General features: G+C 42.5%; 1 protein-coding gene across 1 annotated transcript in view; it reads right to left on the minus strand.

Annotated features, from left to right (window-relative positions):
* The window catches only part of vps13d (vacuolar protein sorting 13 homolog D), a 104,994-nt gene extending 92,193 nt beyond the window's left edge, over nt 1–12,801 (minus strand). The window contains 4 exon segments of the mRNA XM_034590811.1: nt 5,587–5,777; nt 7,101–7,178; nt 8,738–8,916; nt 12,736–12,801. Coding sequence (XP_034446702.1) covers nt 5,587–5,777; nt 7,101–7,178; nt 8,738–8,916; nt 12,736–12,782 — 495 coding nt within the window. The 5' untranslated portion in view covers nt 12,783–12,801.
* Nucleotides 12,802–21,921: the final 9,120 nt, after the last annotated feature.

A 21,921-nucleotide genomic window follows, 5' to 3' on the forward strand; every position in this document is an offset into this window, starting at 1 on the left:
TCCTACACCGCTGGGTGTAGAGGTCCTCCATGGATGGTAGCTCCGTCCTGGTGATGTGCTGTGCAGACTTCACCACCCTCTGTAAAGCCTTACGGTTCAGGGCGGTGCAGCTGCCATACCAGGCGGTGATGCAGCCAGTCAGGATGCTCTCTATGGTGCACCTGTAGAAATTGCAGAGAATCCTGGCTTCCATGTTGAGCCTCCGCAGCCTGCGGAGGAAGAAGAGCCGCTGTCTGGCCGTCTTCCTGATGGAGTCTGTGTGGTTGGTCCAGGTCAGGTCATCACTGATGTGGACCCCGAGGAACCTGAAGCTGCTGACTCGCTCCACCGTAGTCCCGTTGATGGAGAGGGGGGCGTGTTCTACTCCTTGTCTCTTCCTGTAGTCCACGATCAGCTCCTTTGTTTTGCTGACGTTGAGATGGAGGTTGTTGTCCTGGCACCAAGATGTCAGGGCTCTGACCTCCTCTCTGTAGGCCATTCTCATCGTCGCCGGTGATCAGGCCTATGACGGTCGTGTCATCAGCAAACTTAATGATGGTGTTGGAGCTGTGGGTGGCCACGCAGTCATGCGTGAACAGGGAGTACAGGAGAGGACTGAGCACACAGCCCTGGGGGGCATCGGTGTTTAGAGTCAGGGTGGAGGATGTGGTGCTGCCTATCTGCACCGCCTGTGGTCTGCCCGTCAGGAAGTTCAGAATCCAGTCACGGAGGGCGATGTTGAGCCCAAGGTCTCTGAGCTTGGTGACGAGCTTCAGGGGCACGATGGTATTGAATGCTGAACTGTAGTCAATGAAAAGCATTCTCACATATGTGTCCCTCTGGTCCAGGTGGGAGAGGGCAGTGTGAAGGGTGAGGGAGATGGCATCTGCAGTCGACCTATTTGGCCTGTAGGCAAACTGAAGAGGGTCCAGAGAGTCAGGGAGGGAGGAGGTGATGAAGGGTTTGACTAGCCGCTCAAAACACTTCATGATGGTGGAAGTGAGTGCTACTGGGCGGTAGTCGTTCAGGCAGAGGATTTTTGTTTTTTTTGGGAACAGGGACAATGATGGTCTCCTTGAAACATGCGGGGACTACAGACTGGAGCAGTGACAGGTTGAAAATGTCTGTGAAAACATCTGCCAGCTGATCTGCACACACCTTGAGAGCTCGGCCAGGAATGCCATCAGGTCCAGGTGCCTTGTGTGTGTTGATCCGGTTAAGTGATCTCCACACATCTGCCCTGGATATTACTGGGGGGCAGCGGTCCTCCTGGGCCTCTTGGATCTCCACAGCCGGGGAGTTGCTCTCAAAGCGAGCATAAAAGGTGTTCAGATCCTCTGGGAGAGATGCAGACACTACATCCGCACTGCTGGTCTTTGCTTTGTAGTCAGAGATGGTTTTGAGTCCAGCCCACATGTTCCTTGTGTTGGAGCCCTTGTAGTGAGACTCCACCTTGTCCCTGTAAAGTCTCTTGGCACTGCTAATAGCACTCCGGAGCGCGTACCTGGACTTCCTGTACTCCTCCAGATCACCTGAGATGTAGGCATCAGTCCGTGCTTTGAGTTTTGCATGGACGTCTTGGATAAAGACTCCCTTGAACAGGACCCAAGACCCCTAATAGAATGTGCCCGTAAACCAGTTGGAACCTGGAGTTGGAGTAGGCCACCGCAATGGTGTCCACTGTACAGTGATAAAGTTTTTGTTCCGTGATAGATTTGCCCCAGCGGGGCTGAGCCTCAGGACACAAATAACAGATCCCCTTTCCTAAAACTCCTTCTCTCCACACACGTGTGTAAAGCACGGACAGGGCACAACATGTATTACCGCGGCTGTTCTGCAGAGGTATAGGTCGGTGGCTGAAAATGTGGCAGTTCCGCTAGGGCACAGGTCGAGCTGCTCTGGATGAGGGTGAAATATCTCCTGCCTGCGCAGAGGGAGAGGCTATGGGTGCCCATGGAGGAGCTGTTTTACTTCTGCCAGCCAATGCATGGACGGCCAGTGAGGAGCGATCAAAATCAGTGACAGACAGTTCCCCTGTACCCCAAACAATGTTGGCGGAATCAAGGCCAGAGGGGGAAATGCATAAAGCAGAACGTGCGGCCACTCGTGTGCGAACGCATCCACCTACAGCGGTACACTCTGGTTGTGCAGGGAGAAGAACAGTGGGCAATGCAAAATAGTCCACAGTCACGTGGCTGAAACGTGGGTAGGGTGGAGACCATCAGGATGAATGTATTGCCAAGGATGCTGTTTCTCTTTTGCTCGCTTCCTATTACTGTCCCAGTGTCTGCATTTCAATTCCTGGACAGGCTTATTTCCGAATTCATATGGCAGAATAAAAGGCTGAAAGTCCTCCACTCAGACAAAGAGAAGGGTGGCTTAGCATTGCCCCATTTTAGAAGCTACTACTGGGCATCACAATTTCTAATATTCGTCTCATGGATTAGGCTAGATATGGAAACAAAATGGGTAGATATAGAACAAAGCTCTGTAACTAATATATCAATTTCGGCCCTCCCTTTCATGGAGGCAAAAGTATGGTGGAAATTTAAGATTCAAAATGAGTGGTTAAACCATACCCTAAATGTTTGGGGCGAAAGATGGGAAAAATTTTGAATTTACCATTGTCATTACCTAGGGCAACTAAAATAGCTTCTATTTGTGACTTTTTGCCAGCAAAACTGGACAGTGGTTTTAGTAGGTGGGCAAGGAATGGTCTGACCACGATAAACCAGTTATTTGAGGGAACGACTCTAAGGGCTTTCTCACAACTTCAGATCCAATATGGCATTTTGCCTTTGAGATGTTCAGATATTTTTAAATACAACATTATTTGACGACACATAATGAATGGGATGGAATTAAAAGATTACAGACTGATTTTGAACTGTACTGGATTGATTTGGTGGAGAGTCAAATCCACACGAGGAAAATAATAACTTGTTTATACAGAAGAATTTGCTAAGACTTATCAGATAATACATTTGATGTGAGCGATAAATGGGAATTGGAGACCAATGCCATTGTAACGGTTGATGAGTGGGAGAGGTCCTGGGTGGCCTAAATGTCTAAATAGTCCAAATGGGAGGGAATTTGCTTGGTATTTGAGAATGAGATATTTCAAAACACCACTGGTAATAGCTAACTATGACAAGAAGTCTAGCCCCCTCTGCTGGAGAGGATGTGGATTAATAGGAGACTTCTCACACATCTTTTGGGATTGCCCAAAACTACGAGTATTCTGGAAGAAGTTAATGAGTGAAATTGGAGAGATTTTATAGTTGAAAATATTACTTGGACCACAGGGGCTGGTTTTAGGGAATATACCTTCATGTGGGTTGGGAAAAAACAAAATGTATATGTGCAGAGCCCTGGTGTTAATAGCCCACAAAATGATCACAACGAACTGGCTCAAACACCAGCCACCTACTTTGGACCAATGGACCCATAGACTCAAGGTTGTAAACTGTTTGGAAAATATACAGCAACAGCGAAACTAAAATTCCGGATGGACATTTATTTAGAGAAATGGTCGTCTGTCATAAGGTATTAAGCAAAGTGAACATATTGTATTTATTTGTATAATACTTTGGACACTTTGGAATATGAATGTAACCCCTCAACTCATTACATGTCTTATGCCATTGAATTGGTAATGTTTCTTTTGTATTTTAGGACCAAGACTATTTGTATGTATGTCATACTGTGTGAGACTCACAGTCAAAGAACAGAGCAGATATTTCTCCCCGTAACACCCGGGCCGACTCTCCCTGCGCACAGGAAGCGATGAGACCGTTGAAACCGGGGGGGTATTGCGGGGAATTGAAGCCTGTAGCCCTTGGCCAGTGTTCTCAATACCCATTCTGACACTGCACATGCTTTCCAACTCTCTAACCTTAAAGTTAGGGGGGAGTGAAGCTCTGTCTGACACAGACGATCTCTGGGTGCCCGCTCTAGCGGTACAACGCTATCCCCTAGCATATGACAATGGCCCGTGCAGCCAAGAACTATTGCGCATGCTTGGACTGACTGACTGACTCTGGACGAGCAGAATGTGACGTTTCACCACAGCTGGGGCGCTGTCTCCCCCTTGTGATATTCAGGGGAAAAACACTGTGCTCTACAACTTTGTGTTTTTATGTACATTTGTAACCCTGCTCCCCCGGCTGTGAGCCTGGATGCGTCAGTGGAAAACCCTTTATTTTCACAAACTGTGTGAGAGTGCTTGTGAGACATTGATGTGGTGTTGAACAGTTCCACATCTGAACCCTGTCTCTTCGCCTCCTGACTAGATCTCGTCCTCTCTTGTAGCACCAACATCGACATGCACTTCCCCCACCGCCTTTACAGCGCGAAGCGTAGGTAGATGTCTGCAATTGTGGTGATCTTTTCCCACACGGAACTTTTTGGCATGTCGGCTATCACATCAAAAAGCTCCGCTTGGTATGCTGACAACATGTAGGTGCCGTTGAGAGCCCTCACTGTCAAAGCTGCTGCTTTATAAGCTTGCTTTGTCATGGCAGATTGGAAGCATTCGGCTTTCGTGCAGATTGTGGGAGCTCTGGATGAGGCAGCTGACAGCCATGGGTGAAGGTGAGCTGCCATCAGCGGCTCCATGGGCAGCATACTGGCCATGGCATGTTTGTCTATCCCTTCAAAATCCAAGGAAGACGCACCTTGAATGGTAGTTTTGCTTGAGACGATGACTTCCTCCAGTAGCTCCGGGAACACAGGCAGAAGCTGTCTCACAGTCCGTTTAGCTTGGGGTAATTTCTTCCCCTCGTAGCGGGACCTTGGGGCCTCCTCCAAGACCTCGGGCCATGGAATCCCCAGTCTCTCCGCGCCACACCAGACAATCCTCGCTGTCGGACTCATTCTACTCATTGTAATCCAACAGGAGGGGTGGCTCCCTGAGAGGGTTTAGCATATGCGTCGAGCCACGGCGCTGAATCTCCGATTCGGGAGTATCATCCTCGTCCTAACCCCCCCGAGAGGCTAGCTTGGCGTGCTAGTCTTGGCGGACACTCTTCGCTGTGAAGCGGGTGCAGTGGGCGCAGAAGCCAGGGTTGCTGATAGCGGCACGGGCGTGATCCAGCCCGAGACACGCAGAGCAGACCTGGTGTGTGTCCTTGCTCGAAATTTTATTTCCACAGGTGCACAGGCGAGGGGCATCGCCTTGCAACATGCTAGCTAGTTTTTAATAAAACTGTACCTATGGTGAAGGCAGTCAGACCGTTGTCTCTTACAACTAGCCTCCAGAGATGGAGGTGTCCGCTCCGGTCTATGGACAGTAGCTAGTTGGCATCATCGCAGATCGGAGCTGCTTGTTCGTGAAGCGAGAAGAGGTGTTTGAATGACTTGTGACGCTGCGTTAGGCATATTTAAGGTGCGGGACCCTGACGCAGACGCCACGACTGCCAGCCACTCAGGGCTGGCAAATTGGTACAAGAGCTTCTGTGAATACGCGGAGGGCGTATCCCATAGTGAGACATCGAAACGAATGCTAAGAAAGAGAACTGAATTGATGAAGGATTTGTTATTTTTTTTACATTAACCATAAGTCAGTAAAATAAAATATATAGAAAATGATGGTGTTGATCCACCTACTTTGAATTTGTCTTCGAGAGCCCGGAGGAGACGTTTTTTGCGCTCGTTCTCCTCTTCTCTCTCCCTCTCTGCATCATACTCCTGCAGCTGAACAGGACCAATTATCAGGTTGAGCTGGGACATGGAGATGGCCCATGGGTCACTGTGAGGCCGGTAAAAAGGGATCTGGAGAGTAATCTTTCCAATGAAGCCTAGTGAAAGAGAACATGATGTGTGGGTGATGGCAAAGAAATTAGCATAAGACTGAAAACACAATTGCACATACTCTGAATCTTGGTGTACATTTACATATAATTACCTCTGCCGAGGTGGTTATGTTTTCAGCTGTGTTTTTGTTTTTTATTTAGCAGGATTACACAACAACTGTCGAAAAAGTGGATTTCCATGAAATGTGGCGGAAGTAAGACCCCATCAATTTTGGTACGGATCGGTATGTTGATTTTTTCCCCCCACTTTCTTTAACAATGCAGAATAGGATGTTTTTCAAAATTTCCATTGATTTCTCAGAGAATAATTCATGGATCTTGATTTAAAAGAAATCAGACATATTTAGAGGATTGATATTTATGACTCTTTTTGAGTTCAGGTAGGGTATTTGTAAAGCTTCTAAAGATGTTATGGATAATCTATTCTGATCATAGGTTGTATTGACATCCAAAAACATCTGTCTTTCCATCTATCTGTATGTGAAACACATACATTTTGAAGCTTGTATTTTATCAGTTTCACACTTGGCATGTAGATGGCCAAGGGTAGCGCGGTGTCGAATTTGTTGCAATTTGGACACCTAATAGATTCAATATTAATAAAGTTTAAACAAGCAACCGATGCTCTGAAGCAGTCAGTGAGGGCGGGCCAGTGTGCCTTCAGTCTGTGGACCACTATGTCCTCAGATAAACAACAGCAGTGGATGGCAACTGGGCTGACAGGTCATAATCACCACCAGGTCATTTGATCATTTAATTACTTTACTTCACCATAGACAGACACACAGCACACGTGCTCCATCATGAACATTCATTGAATCACTTTCTGTTTGGCAATTTGTCTTCAAAGAAAAGCACAACATTAATTTTGTTGCTGCAATGCTTTATATCAAGCTGAATTAAATAACATCAGTTCAAACTTTATTTGTATAGCCCATATTAGAAAAGTACAATTTGCCACATAGGGCTTTTTAAGATTATAGATTTGCAGACAGGAGATCTGTTCTTCCTGTAGGTTATCGCGCAACTCCTTTTAATTTCATTGTTGCAGAAGAAGCGACACTCCGCTTTGTCAGGAACATAAATATTAATTTACAGGCTATTATAATGATCAGCTCTACATGTGAGTGATTAGAAAAGAAGGCTATAATCAGAGCTTTTCCTACCATTTTAATGCTTTGGTGCAGCATCCAAGCCTAAACTGAATGGATCAACGTGGACAGCATTAAAATAACTAAATGAGTGTTGAAGTCTGTGTATGTAATGTGAGGGTTAAACATGTGATGTCAGTCAGCTAGTGTCTCTTACCAGCTTTGACTTCAAATGGCAGGTCAAACTCTCGGAGGGCATCTTTCCTCAGAGGGAGGTTCTCCAACTCCACTGCACCTGAGTAATGACAGGAAACAGATAATCAGTGTCTGTGCCAAGCATGTGCTGCCTCACTATTACACCAAGTGTTGACGGTTGAATATTGTGTAAAAACAGTGTAAACTGTTTTTACACTATGCCTGAATTGTGTTCAATGTCTTTTACCACACCAGCGTTTTTCGTGTCATAAAATTGTTCCTTTTATAATATACAATTATTTGCCATTTTATTAGGTACACCTAGCTCAGATTTATGCAGTATAAATTTAAAGCCCTGCAATAAGTTCTAAATAATGAAGGTTCTAATATAATGTAATTATACGATTGTATGGTCGTTTTAGAGGATTTAGTTTGTGATTCTGTTGAACTGTATTACGTTACACTTTTCAAGTGTGTCTTTACTTTGTCCACTCTTTTACTCCCCAAGGAGATCTGCCTAGCAAGCCCTTTATCCTCCATTGAATCTCTCTTAAAGACACATTTTAATATTACATTACATAACATATCATATAGCTGACGCTTTTATCCAAAGCGACTTACAAAGTGCTAATTGTAAGTGTATTATACAAGTGCAACTAAACTTTCTTAACCAATGTGTAGTCGGAAGCGATGGGTTTTTAGCCTGCAACGGAAGATGTGTAGGCTGGACAGCAAACAATCATGAATTTTTTGAGTGGCTAGGTGTCCCTCACAGTCCCTTTTAGATGTGCCTTCTTAGGACTTATGAATTCACAATTGACTGTTTTTTTTATCATTTTAAAAATGTCTTATTTTCACTCATCTGTAACATTTGTATTCTTATATTTCTGCCCTGATGTCATCTAATAGTGTGATCTTCAAGTTACTTTAAGTTTTTACCATTGTTTGTAAATTTGTAAAGCACTTTGTAATTGTGTTTTGAAAGGTGCTAATTAAAATGTTCATCATAAATTCACATTAGTTTATCATTCCAAATTCACTGGAAGGAAGCACTCCAGTACCATATGTTGTTTTCAAAATAGACAGCAAGCAGTGTAGTCCATCCAACACTTTCATATTTAAGGTTGCAGCATCAAGTCTTGAAAATTGTTCAAAAAAAATGTCTTTTGCCTCATACAAAGAAGGTTCTTGGTTTGAATCCTAGTTAGGCAGGGGTATATCTGTGTGGAGTTTGCATGCTCTCCCTGTGTTTGTGTAGTTTTTTTCGAGATAATCTGGCTCCTTCCCACAGTCCAAACAAATGCAGATTTAATTTAGGTTAATTGAAGACTCTAAATTGTCTGCAGGTCTGAATGAGAGAGTAAATGGTTGTTAGTGTCTGTATGTTGGCCTTATGTGATGAACTGGCGACCTGGCATGGTGTACCCCACCTCTCGCCCCCAATCAAGGATAAGCGGTAAAGATAATGGATGGATGGCTGGAAATTGATCTGCACTATCTGTATAAATGTGTAATTAACCACCTACACAACCATCGAAGCAGAAATTGTGTTAACATTGATAAAATACTTGAGCCAGATTCAGACACCTGGATTGCAGGATGCTTGGTAAAGTAAATATAACTTATGGTGACCAGAAAAATAGAAACATGTATAAATACCTTTCAGAAGGGCAATGGAGAGCTGATCTGTATTCAGGTTGCTGACATATTTGCCCAGGTATGTGTTTAGCACCCAGGCAACTAGCCCCTCCAACATCCTGGCAGCAGGAAAGATGAGAGCTTCTCGATAGTGAAGATGAAAAACACCCTCTTGGTCGTTTCCCTGAGGAGTGCAATTTCTAAAAAATAGGAACATATGTTTCATTCATTTGTTGGATAGAGTAGTTACACAATGGCGGCAAATTGCTCAGTGGATCACAACTGTACTTTATTTAGGCTAAATACATCCTCATAATTTGGCAAACACCATTCTAAAAATCTGTCATTTTAAAAGGTTAACTATGTTCACAGCCATAAGTTAGTAGATGCTTCGCTATGACTTCAATAACTTTTGAAGAATCCTAAGGACACAATGAAAGCTCAAGTTTACACTGCATGTCACCTCTTTCAGGTGATACTGGCACTGGAAATATTCTCATTCCTAAAAAACTGACAAGTTGAACAAAGGTAAGTGCCCATGCCACACCATTTTACAGAGGGTTTGATGAAAAATGCAGGGGTTGCATTTTCTACTTTTATGAGCTAGACTGATAATATATTTCACATTAGACAGACAACACACTGCAACTGTGTGTGCGATGTTGTGTCTTCAATGACAGCTAACATTAAAGTTAGTTAGATAATTATTTAGCGCACTGGCCGCTGGCCAATAGAGCAGAGCGGCTTTGCTAGCAGGATGTAGCCATGTAAATGCATTCTTTTGCTTTCCATGTATACTTTTTAAAACTACTGGAACAGATACAGCATGGACTATTACTGTAGTAAGAGATATGAAACATTTATCCGAGAAAATAAAGAAACATGAGTCTACGAGGGCGCACATGGAAAATACAATGAAGCTAGCCATGTTAGGCACAATTAACATCGCTACGCAGCTCGATGAAGATCACAGGATTGGGGTGAGAAAACACAATTTTATCAAAGATAATTGACTATGTCAAATTCTGCAGGGCATTTGAACTGGCTTTGCGCGGCCACAATGGGGACAGAGTCCTCTGACAACCCGGGCGTTTTCAGGGGTTTGGTAGATTTTGTGGCTTCGTTGGACACTGCGTTGGAGGAGCATCTCAAGACAGCTACCATATTTAAAGGCACATCAAAGACAGTACAAAACAAACTTTTGGACTGCATGCTGTCAGTTCTTAAAGATTGCATTCTGGATGAAGTACACAATGCCGATTATCTCGCTATTCAGGCAGATGAGACGACGGATGTTTCCACCCATTGCCAGTTGGTGCTTGTGCTACGGTACATCAACAGTCATAACAACATCCAAGAGTGTTTTTTCGAGTTCATCCCGCTTCAGAAAGCAAACACTGACTCAATTGCCACAGAGCTGTTGGAGAGGCTGAGGACTATCCTCCCTGAGTGACAAGAGCGCAGGCCTATGACGGGGCTGCTGTGATGAGGGGGGCAACAGGTGGAGTACAGCGTAAGTTACTGGATGTTTATGGAAATGCACACTACATCCACTGCTATGCGCACCAGTTGAACCTCATCATGCAGCGGGCAACATCACACATCCCCAGGATCAGAAAAAAATGTTCAGACCTTCCACAGTCGTGCTGTTAACACTGTGTATGAGCACAAGAATTACCTTCTAATGTTATTCTAGACCATCAGAGACTCTGGTAACTTTGATCCTCAAACTGTCAGAGAGGCCCCGGGGCTTTGTGAGAATGCTTGAAGATGAAGATTTCTGCTTTGTCCTGGCATTGTTTCACAAGATCATGCTGTTCAACCAGTTGCAGAAGAGGAACATCGACTCTGTCTACATCTCAGGAATAATCCAGAGGTTCAACCAACAGCATGCAAATGATCAGGTAAACAATTAATTATTATTGGCTTAGAAAATATTAAAGACTGAAACAATTTCCTCATAATAAGCAGTATGTAAAAACATGAATGGTTGAACACACTAGGGCCACTAGTAAATACTTAATTCAATATTGTAAAGAAATCCAATTATAATAGTGTAGATACAGTTTGTTAAACACAATGGCAGATCTATTTTTATGTTTCCAGCAGGTTAGTTTCTGAAACAATAATTGTGGATGGTAACTTGTGTTTTGTATCCGGGACTCCATTCCTTCTGTACATGGGCAAGCCAGTGGCTCTGTGCAGCAGCAGCCCACAAAGAAGCAGAGGACAATAGGGAAAGGAGAACACCAGGCTACAGAGGTAAGCTGTAACATAATTTTGTTATCAACACATTCATTTCTTTGTATATTTTAGTATATTTGTTAATGTGTAAAGATGTGTAAAATGACCCTTTATGTTTCACTGTCTGCCTTCTTAAATTATTGGGTAATAATATAAGAGTTGTACACTTTATATTCTGACATGTGACATGTTTGTTTGTATGTTTCATAGGTATGTGATACTATTTTGAGCCATGCCAAGGACCGGTTCTCTTTCACCAAGCACCTCATCAGTGCCACCCTATTACAAGGAGACCTGTTCCCAGAGCACAATAGGAGGTTCCCAGATTCAGCACTGGATACCAAAGTGGAGGCCTACCCCATGTTGAGCAAGGCCAAGCTCAGAGCTTGCAGTGGTGCACTAAATCTGTACCAGTTCTTCATGGAGAACAACTTTCAGGACACATTCACTGAGACAGTCAGTCTCCTCAAAATTCTGATCACTACACCAATGACAACAGCAGAATCAGAGAGGTGCTTCTCTACCTTAAAGAGGATCCTTCCTGGGGAACACCATGACACAGGAACGCCTGAATGCTCTGGCTATGCTCTCCATGGAAAAAAAACTAGTCAGAAACATTCCTGACTTTAATAACAGGGTCATTGAGAGATTTGCTAATCAGAAGGACAAAATTCCTGTACAAATAAGACTACACGCGCATGCACACACAATTTTTTCTTTATATATAGTTTACCTCATAGGATATGCAGCAGTATATGGCACCTCCTTTTATTTTGTCTTAATAGTGTTTGTTAATAGTACTGTATATGTTTCAGGAATGTGTACTTAGTAAACACTAGTAATCAGACTCAGTCTGTAGTTTAATGATGCATACTCTACTTACTATCTGAGAACAAGGGCAACAACTAATAATAATTTACATTATTTATCAATCGGCTGATTATTATTTTGATTTAGTTTTCTAAGTTAGTTTGTATTATTGGAATTAAATAATTACCTACTATTTGACAAAGAACTGGTATCCTGCAGTTTGTGTTAAATCGTAGTGGGATGGTTACTGAAAACTTAGTGTGGCACAGCACAGCCCCACCAAGAATATTTTTCACCAGCCGCTACTGATTTAGCATCTAATTGCTATATTGTTACCCAAGGCTGCTTTCAAATAACCGACGTTGGCAGAGTGAAAGTGACCTTCGTATGAAGTTAGACGTTAACAAGATAGCGACACCTGACCACAACCCTCATGAACTCATTGTTAATACAAATACAAATACAATAACCAACATCAGCAATACTGACTCACCGAAAAGACAACAACTGAAGCTCTTCGTTACTTATCGACCCAGCTCTGTGTCCATGTCGCTGCCAGCCTAATGCCACTGCCAGAAGGTGGTCATGTCTGGTCAAAACCTCAGGACCGGGCTAACGCCACAGGGACAGTTAGCGTCAAATGCTCCACATGCCGCGCACAAACAGGGATTAACTCACAAACATTAGCTAAACGAAGACAACGTGAAAATGACAACGAACCTACTGGAAAGTTGCAACCACCACTAGGCAGCACAAAACCTTCGTCCCTGGGATGACCACGGACAGGGCAAGGTTGTGATCCCAGTTAGCTTGTCACTTAGCTAGCATATCTGGGGTGAGTAGCTACAAACAGGAAGCCGGCGGTATCATATCGAATGCGACACTATCCGGTTCCTTTTTACAGAAAATGACAAACAGTTAATCCTCATTGAACACAGGAATTTTCGCTGTATTTCAAGACATAGAAGTTGTGTCTCGCTGCGTCGTAATTAAACACATTTCCTAATAGCATTGAACTTCTACCACATACTTCCTTTCACGTGACAAAAACAAACCAGTCCTCTCGTGGTGTGTTTGTGTGAAAACGGAGAAATGGCCATTTTGCAAACTACAAAACGTAAACTATGGTTTAGGGTGATTTTTTTTATTTTTTACTTAAAGCAGTGTACGTTTTGTCCCTGTGCATTCATCGTCAGCTGAAAGCTGATGTGAAAAGTACTTTAAAGTTAACTTCAGTATCTTACTCTATAGGACAGACAAAAAAGGAGCCTTTGAACGCAACACAGGTACTGAGGCAGGGTTTTTTTTATTGAAAAAAGAAACATTTACAAACCTATTGGCGTAGAGATTATAGCATTAAACACCGTCTAACATACGAGGTATATCAGATATCTTAAATTGAATAAGTGACGAGACATAAATAAGTAACAAAAGTCAATACAATTAATGAGAAGATAAAATAAATAAATAAAACTGATTAAAAATAACAATGATATAGAAATAAAAAGATAAAATAATGATAATTAGTTATGCGTTATGCCTTATTCTGTTTTTTTTACTTTTTGCTTCATTTTAGATAGTGTGACTTTTTTGGGGGGCCTGTGGATTCCCTGTAACCTTTGCATCGCTGACTGCCTTCCCGTGTATTACCACTGCCTGCATTAGAACTCAAACTGTTAATTCGTACTTTGAGTTTTGCCACCGTTTGTCACCACATTACAGTATACTGTCATTTTTTTGTTGCTGGATGTTGTGTGCAGAGTGTTTTATATACAGTCAGTAATGCAGAGTGAAGTTTTTGTTCATCCTACTTGGTTTATCTGCAATAAAGATTTTATTATTTTCTCATATCGGCTACTTCAGAGGTCTGGTAAGCAATCGACACAATCTCCAGGCCCAAGTTCACAACTTTAAAATAGAAGCTCTGTAATTTCTGCTTGGTATAAAGCAGGGGTCTTCAACGTTTTTCAGGCCAAGGACCCCCAAACTGATGGAGAGATGGAGCAGGGACCCCCTACTATATATATTGTATAAAATTGTGTTTTATATTAAACTGGGCCTAGTGCCATGTACAAACATAGCTACCCTGTTATTGTGCATTCAATACTAAGCTATTCAAATAATACACAGGTTCATATATTCATGTTTTTATTTTAAACATGTTCTTTTATTTTTTTTTTACAAAGGTATCTTCTTTTCAATAATATTGCAGCGTGCATCCTTGTGTCTGGGATCTTAGTCAGCTGGGGACTGAATAGGCTCTCGGCCAATCACGGGGAACCTGACAGAGCCAGCGTGTAACATGCGGCCTCATGATTGGCACAGCAGCGATAGGGGCGGGTCCTCCTCTTTGTGTACAGGAGGCTTGGAGGGACAGGTCTAGGCTAGTCTCCTGCTGTGAGTGAACCGGTGCCCAGCTTGAGAGAGCTCCTGTGTGTCGCTGAATGTGTGCATTGCTGACTGAAAGATAACGTATTCTGCCTCCATTTGCTACAAATGGTGGGATTCATGTTAATGTGTATTTAAAGACATTTAAACTTGTGGGAAAAAAATTTTCCAAAAAATTGTCTAATCAACAAAAAATTTCGCGGACCCCTGTTGAAGACCTCTGGTATAAAGCATTAAAACAACAAAACAAATGTTGTGCTATTACTTTGAAGACAGATGGCTAAAGAAGAAGTGATTGAAAGTGTTGTAATGGCGGTGGTCACTAACATCTGCTCACATCAACTGGTGGTAGGCATTAATGTCATGACTGGGTAAACTCAAACTACAAACTAACAGTCTCAGTTTTAATGCAGGCAGAGGTCATACACGGGAAGGCAGTCAGCGATGCAGGGAATCCACAGGGTAAAAAAAAAATCACACAATCCAAAATCAAACATGTTGAAAAAAACTGAATAAGGCATAAAGCATAACTAATTATCATTATTTCTATTTTACCTTTTTATTTCTATATTGTTATTATTATTATTAATCTGTTTTTTTATTTATTTAATCTTCTCTTCAATTTTATTTACTTTTGTTATTAATTAATTATTTGTCTCGTATTGCACGCAGCGTTCCAGCCATCTCACCAAGTCTTGTCTCGTCTCATGTTTTCTCGACCACGTTTGCCTGGATTGTTTGACCTCGTTTTTGCCTCACGTTTCGGATACCTTTGCCGGTTGATTTTGACTCCCTGTGTACCGAACCCTTCCTGGTAATAAAGACCACTTCTTTTTGAAAACTGAACTCTGTCTGCGAGTTGTGCTATTGGGTCCCAGTTCTAGTACGAAACCTTAGTTTCCAAAGTTCAAAAGCCTCCAACGACTGAGATTTTTAATAGGTGTCCAAGTTGGATAACAGCTCGGGTTTATTGCTTGTGAAAGAATAAACTACTGCATTGAACCCTGACCATCTCCAGTGAATTCTTTCGACCAACAATTTAAGACTCCAGTAGCAATAGAATATAAGTGTTGGATAAGAGCTCAAGACTTAGGCCCAATCCCATTTCACCCCTTGGCCCTACCCCTTGTTTTGGAGGGTTATCTAACCCCTTGAAACGGAGTCACAAGGGGTAGTGGTTGAAATCTTCCCCTAAGAATTGGGTCAGCTTTTCAAGAAGTAGTCGTTGCGAAAACACGACACGTCATCAGTAATCGTCGATGTAAATAGACGCAACGTTTTGCCGGACATTTCCAACATGCTGTTTTCAGCTCTGGTGATCTCTGTTGCATGGGCTGTAGGCATTCTTTTGCGATTGTCTACAGCACATCGAAGAAATGTTCGAAAAAGAAGACTTCTTCGACGCATGGGACTGCTAGTGGATCAGTTTATGGTGAGTAGGATAGACTCCAAACACGTTTTGTTGTATTTACCCCAGCTACACAACATGCTAAATTAGCAGTAAAGCGTTAGTGATTCTGTTAATGTTGGATGAATCTATTAGTGAGATCTGTTTACTTTATTGTATTGTGTGTCGATTGTGTGATGATCTGTGTGCAGGCCTAATAGGATGGAATACTGTAAACACGCACGGTCTTGTGGTACTATTAACGTGTTTGTGCTATATGCGTTTGGATCGGGGGATGGGGGAATTCCCTGCAGTTTTACCCAGAAAAATCCTTCCAATTCAGAGTAATAATGTGAACATAGTTCCTTTCCAGACTGGTCATCCTACTTCGTACTGCAAACTGAACCACAACATGCCCATCCTGCGTTTGTGGTTTAATGTAGAGGCTGAGCTGAAGCAGGACTTTCGCCTTAGCAGAAGAGCCATTCACGGTCTCTAGGGGCTCCTACAAAGGGAACAGGACCATGGCTGGGGTAGTCAGCTGGATGTCCTGATATATGTTTTCCGGCTGGCTCATGGACTGTCCTATCTGGTTGTATCCAGTGTCTTCAATGTGCCAAAGTACCGTACACCGTGTTGTCCACAAAGTGGCCAAAATATATGGATCAACCTGAAGCAAGCCGTGTGCTTCCCAGAGACAGGAGAGCTGGATGCAGTTGGGCAAGGATTTGTCCGGCTATCAGGGAGCCCTGCATTCAATAAGGTTGTGGGTGCAATGGATGGCAGCCATATCAGAATCAAACCCCCTGAACAACACCGAATAGACTTGTATTTAAAATACAAAGGATTTTATTCCATAAACATGCAGGCAATATGTGACTCCAGTGGAAGATTCCTTGACATCTTTGTTCGTTACCTGGGGTCAGCCCACGACACTCGCATCATGAAGAACAGCAGCGTTTACAGGGCAAGAAGGTACCCTCCCACAGGTTACATCCTTCTGGGTGATCGTGGTTATCCCTGTTTGGACACACCAATTTGTCTCATCACAACGTACAAAGAACCAGTTAATGGACAAATACAGGGGCGCTTCGATTATCATCATTCAAGGCGGCGCAGCATAATTGAAAGGGCTTTTGGAGTGATAAAAACAAGATGGAGGTCTACGCTTTTCAGAGCCTTGGAGGTTAAACCCTCATTTGCACCACTTGTCATTGCGTCCTTTGCCTTTCTACACAATGTGTGTATGGACAATGCAGATATGCCAGATGACATTCTTGACCCCCAACCTCCCTGTGATCCCAGAGCATATGATGAGAGGTCTGGGAATGCTACAAGGGACAGACTGGCTGCCCTGGTCTCAGGCCTGCAAGCCCCAAAAGGATTTCAGTGATCCAGAAATGGAAAAGTGTATATAGTCTGTTATTGTTTTTTTCTGACTAGAGATGTTTTTTTATAGCTTCTCGGGGATGTAAAATGAATATTTTTCTAATATATTTGTTCTAATAAATCTTTTCATTCTAATATCTTTTTCAGGAATTTTGCTGTATGATCTTCATGCTCAAGCACTCTTTTCATAAATAAAAAACACTTTATTATAAATCCTTTCACATTATGGATATAAAAGTAAAAAAATATTTTATTTCCATACCGAGCAACATAAAAATAAAACCTATAATCCTTATGGTAATGAGTAGTGCAAACAACGAACTTACCACTCACAACTATGCCGATGGAGGGGTGGCTGAAGTGTTTGAGTCCACAAAACATTTTGAGTTTCAGAGGTAGCAGCCAAATCCAATACAGCTGATTACCTCTGAATCTTCAAATGTTTTGTGGACTGAAACAGTTCACCCACCCCTCCACCGGCATAGTGGTGAGTAGATAATGATGTGAACTATCCCAGAAACATTTTGCAGACAACTTCACATTTTGTCAATAACTTTTTCAAATAACCCCAGGAAACGCTCCGTCTTGCCTTCACTTTCTTCGTGCCGCTTCTGCTCCTTGGTGCTTTCATGCACAATGAAATCCACAATAGTTTTGGTCTTCCTCTTCTTCTTTTTGGAGAATCTGTTCGGGGACTTGGGGTAACCATGGTGGGGGAGGCTAACAAGTGTTATGGGTTCTTCATCAGGCCCAAAAGATGCAACCACAACAGGTGGGTCCATTGAGGGCCGGGCACCCAACACCTTGTGCATGTCCTCAAAGAATTGCCATGAGGCAGCCGTTTTCTCACCAGCATCAGTTCCTGACCCTGTTTTTGGAGTTTTCAGCTCCTGCTATAAACACAAAGAAACACAGAGTTATAACACAACAATGTAAAGAATTAGAAATTAAGCTTTATAGCCTGTTTTACAGTATGCCTTGAGTTGTAATTACAAAGGGTTTTAAGATTACATTACACGGTTATGTATCTCCTTAGGTTAGTTCCACATTACTCTCAGTTTACCTTTTTTTTTTTTTTAGGTTTTCCCATTTTTTGGAAACCTTTTGGAGAGTTATTTGGCCCTCCAGGTTTAGCTCTTTAATCAAGGACCTGTATCATAACAAATGTAAAGAGGAATGTTAACAGAATTAAAAAAACTGACTCTTGTATACAGTAAAGCAAGCATTAAACACATTACTCACTCCCAAAGAGCTTTTGCAGCACTTTTCGATTTAAAAAAACACTGCTCATTTTCTGCTCTGAATCTAATCAGCCTTCTGGTTTCCTGTGGAGTCCTACGAATGATGGAGCATAGGGATGTCATTGTAATAACTTTGTTGAGATCTTAAATAAACCACTGCTATTTCTTGCAGTGACTAAACTGACATACCTATAATATCCAAATACCATCTTTGCTAATGCAGATGAATGAAATTACCAGGTAAATGCCCCGGACATGTTTCCTCCTTTCCATCCGTACTGTGTAAATAATGGTACAGCACAATGACATTTGCCATTCATCCAATGGTAACTGAAAAGCTAAGTTGCTCTGCATTATTTCATGTATAAATCAAAAGCACACAGCTTCAGACTGCTAGCAGTGGTCTGTATAAAACCCTGTCAGGCTGCTTTGTTATTAGAGGAGAAGGTAAGTTCAGTAACATCGCGGCTATACGGGGGTTCAATCAAGTGCACCGTGTATATGCGACATTGAAATAAAATGTGATTATCATGCAATAACGATCATGCTAGCGATTTTTTAAAGGTTGTTGTGAAAAAGGACCATAATACATTGAAACGATATTAAACTAAGATATTCTAATTATTATCGTAATTTTAAAATTCTTATTAATGGAGAAATTACTTACATTTGTGGGTGTCTCGCATCGCTTTTGCAGCCATCTTGCCAGTGATTCGCAAGGCATTCTGGGTATGCCTCCGTTGGAAGTGAGGGTCTGAAAAATCTCTGTTTGGAGGGGTATACAGCCCTACGCCTTGGCCCTACCCCTTCGTCCCAACAGGTATTGGGACAGCCTACCCCTACGGGTGAATGCGCAAAACGAAGGGGTATTTTTTATATTAAGTTTTATTATTGAACCACATTAATATTTCCAACAGACATGCAATTTTATTCCATCCATATTGGCTATATATAGAACAACACTTTAAAGAAACATGTTTATCTCATTATGATTGGAATAATAAGTTTGTCATTAACCCCACCAACCACACTCATATTCAGAATTGCGAAAAGCTTTCTTCAGTCGCATGGTTTTTGGCAGTGGCAAAGACTTTGAGAGAGTTGGCTTGCTTCTCATACCTGGACACTGCACGTTTGATTGATTCTCCCTTGTCTGCCTGATCTTTGAAACTTCTTTCGTGCCTTGTTTCAAAGTGGCGCTTAACACTGGACGTTCGGCACACAACATTTTCAAAACATAACGTGCATACAGCACGGTCCTTATGAAAAACAAAGCCATAGTCTTCTGCCCATGAGGGCTGAAATGCCCGTGTCTTCGGTTTTTTAGCTAGCGGGCCTGCCATCACCAATACACCTGAACGGCTGCACTTCACAGAGATTCATGTGGGAAAATGCGAGCAGCGCCGGCTGGGAGGCTTCTTCTTATTTAATGGCGATTGGCATTCAGCCTATGGCGCATTACTGGCACCTAGTGGCTGGGAGTTGTTAACATCAGTCAAGCTAAATAATACAGGCTGCGTGACGGCAAAACCTTTGAACATTTCTTTAATAAGAAATCGCCTGTGTGCCAATGATTATGGCGCCTTAGGTTGCTGACCCCTGCTGTAGTGTTTCAGCTGAGTGCTGGGACATTCCAGTGACGAAGGGGTCTGCCAGGTAGACAGAGCTAGTAAGAGTTACCACAGCATCTGTGGTTACCACTTTTCATCGCTTTAGTGTTTCAGCTGAGTGCTGGGCCAGTGAGGGTCAAACGGGCAGAGGGCTGATAAAAGTTAACTGCTTGCATTGCTAAGGGGCCTTTGTGGACGGTGACAAACAGGTATAATAGCACGTCACTGAGGACGACGGCACTGGCCAGAAAAAGTGTATATAAGTGCATGTAAATACTGCTAAATAATAAACAAGTTTATAACTGTGTAAATATGTGAAGGTGATTAGTGTGTTAAAGAACAATGTACTAAAGTTGTAAATTATAAAACATATGTAACTGTAAATAAATAAATGATAGTTAATGGATGTGGGGGATAGTGATTGGGCGAGACAATATCACCAGTAGTACAGATATAGAAACACAGGGGACTTTTATTAATTTAACACTAAAAAACAAAAAGGATTGTAGCATATCCCCGAAAGATGGTCAAGACTTATACAATGTTTTTTCGGTTTATTGAAGCTCTCCAAAAATAACACCTTCAATCGAGGCATTGCGTTCAGGAAGATTGTCAAGACTTTAAGTCCCCCACCACCACTGACCCTCTCCTTGAAAATCTCTTGCTCCCACCTGACTCCAAGCACCCAATATCTAAATTTGTAGAATGTCTGGCTGGTCAGGTTTCTTCTGACCTTATTAGGGAGGCTTGGGCTAGGGACTTGAACTTGGATATATCAGCGGATTAATTATTGTTCTATAAATTCACGCTACAGACTACAGATTAATCCAGTACAAAGTGGTGCATAGACTGCACTACTCAAAAACAAAGCTAAACTGCATTTTCCCATCAGTCTCTTCTCAATGTGATAAATGTGGCTCTGCTGAGGGTTCACTGGCGCACCTTTTTTGGTTTTGTCCTACTCTGCATAATTTTTGGACTACAAAGAGTCGGTCTTGGTTTGGTTCAAAAAGTATTTATTTAGAAGCAATGAAAAGGTACAGCATAGCTATGTGCACATAGCTATGGGCACTCAATACACAGCCTCGGCTTTCTAGTAGCACGGGGTAGTCAAGAGTCGCCCTGAACGGACGACGGGTACAGTACTTATAATAGTAGGTATAACTTCATTGGTCAATAACGAGGGGGAGTCACCATGGTTCAGACCTTGGCTCTCCCTTGCTGGTGCGCAGGCGTGGTCCCATCCTCTTGGCCCTGGAGTCTGCGAATGATGAGGAGCCGCTCCCAGGTTCGCCACATTCTGACAGTAGCTGGGAAAATCTTCACATTCTGACAGTGTTTGGTTTCATGTTTTACAGACAGGCCTTCAGCTGAAGCCTTGTGGGTCTTCAGTATTTTTGCAGATATGGTGTTGTTGTTCATTGGAGTGAGAAACCTTGTTCCTGCGTTATCGGCTATATGTTCTGTGTGCGTAAGCATGCGCATTTTCTAGACAGAACAACGCCTTTCCTATCTGTCCTTCAGAACCTAGTGGCAGCTGCTTGAATTCTTTCTACGGGTAGGTCACAGTTTCTTATGAAAACAGTGCATTCATGTATGTGTGATGTTTGAATAAAGCTAATGGAGTTTAGGCTGTAATATAATAAGTTAGGTATGAGAACAAGTTAAAGTACAGTGTATTGTATGCCACAGATGTACAGTCTCCACAACAGGCATTATCAGACAGGTGCGAGACTGAACTGCGATGTGACGCACACACACACACACACACACACACACACACACACACACACACTAACCAACTTCAAGATTAAAACCAGCCAGCAACGGCTACTAAAAGTCACTATGTGAAGGCCACACATTCTCCCACATATTCAGCCCAAACTGCCCCTGCCCCCACCCCTGTCTAACATACTGCATTTGTTTAGAGTTCAGTTTCATTGCCATCTTCACAGACACACACACATTAATTCTTTCTGTTAAGGTACAAACATGGTGCGCGTAAAATCGATCCTTTTCGGGGCTATAGTGTTTAATTATATTATTAAAATCCTAACAAATGGAGGCAGTTAAGAGAGAAGATGTTGAGATCAACATTAAGTTATCAAGGTCAGAGGGCAGAGGCATAGTGTGGAA

This window comes from Hippoglossus hippoglossus, chromosome 7 (assembly GCF_009819705.1).
Source record: "Hippoglossus hippoglossus isolate fHipHip1 chromosome 7, fHipHip1.pri, whole genome shotgun sequence".
Classification (NCBI taxonomy): Eukaryota; Metazoa; Chordata; class Actinopteri; order Pleuronectiformes; family Pleuronectidae; genus Hippoglossus; species Hippoglossus hippoglossus.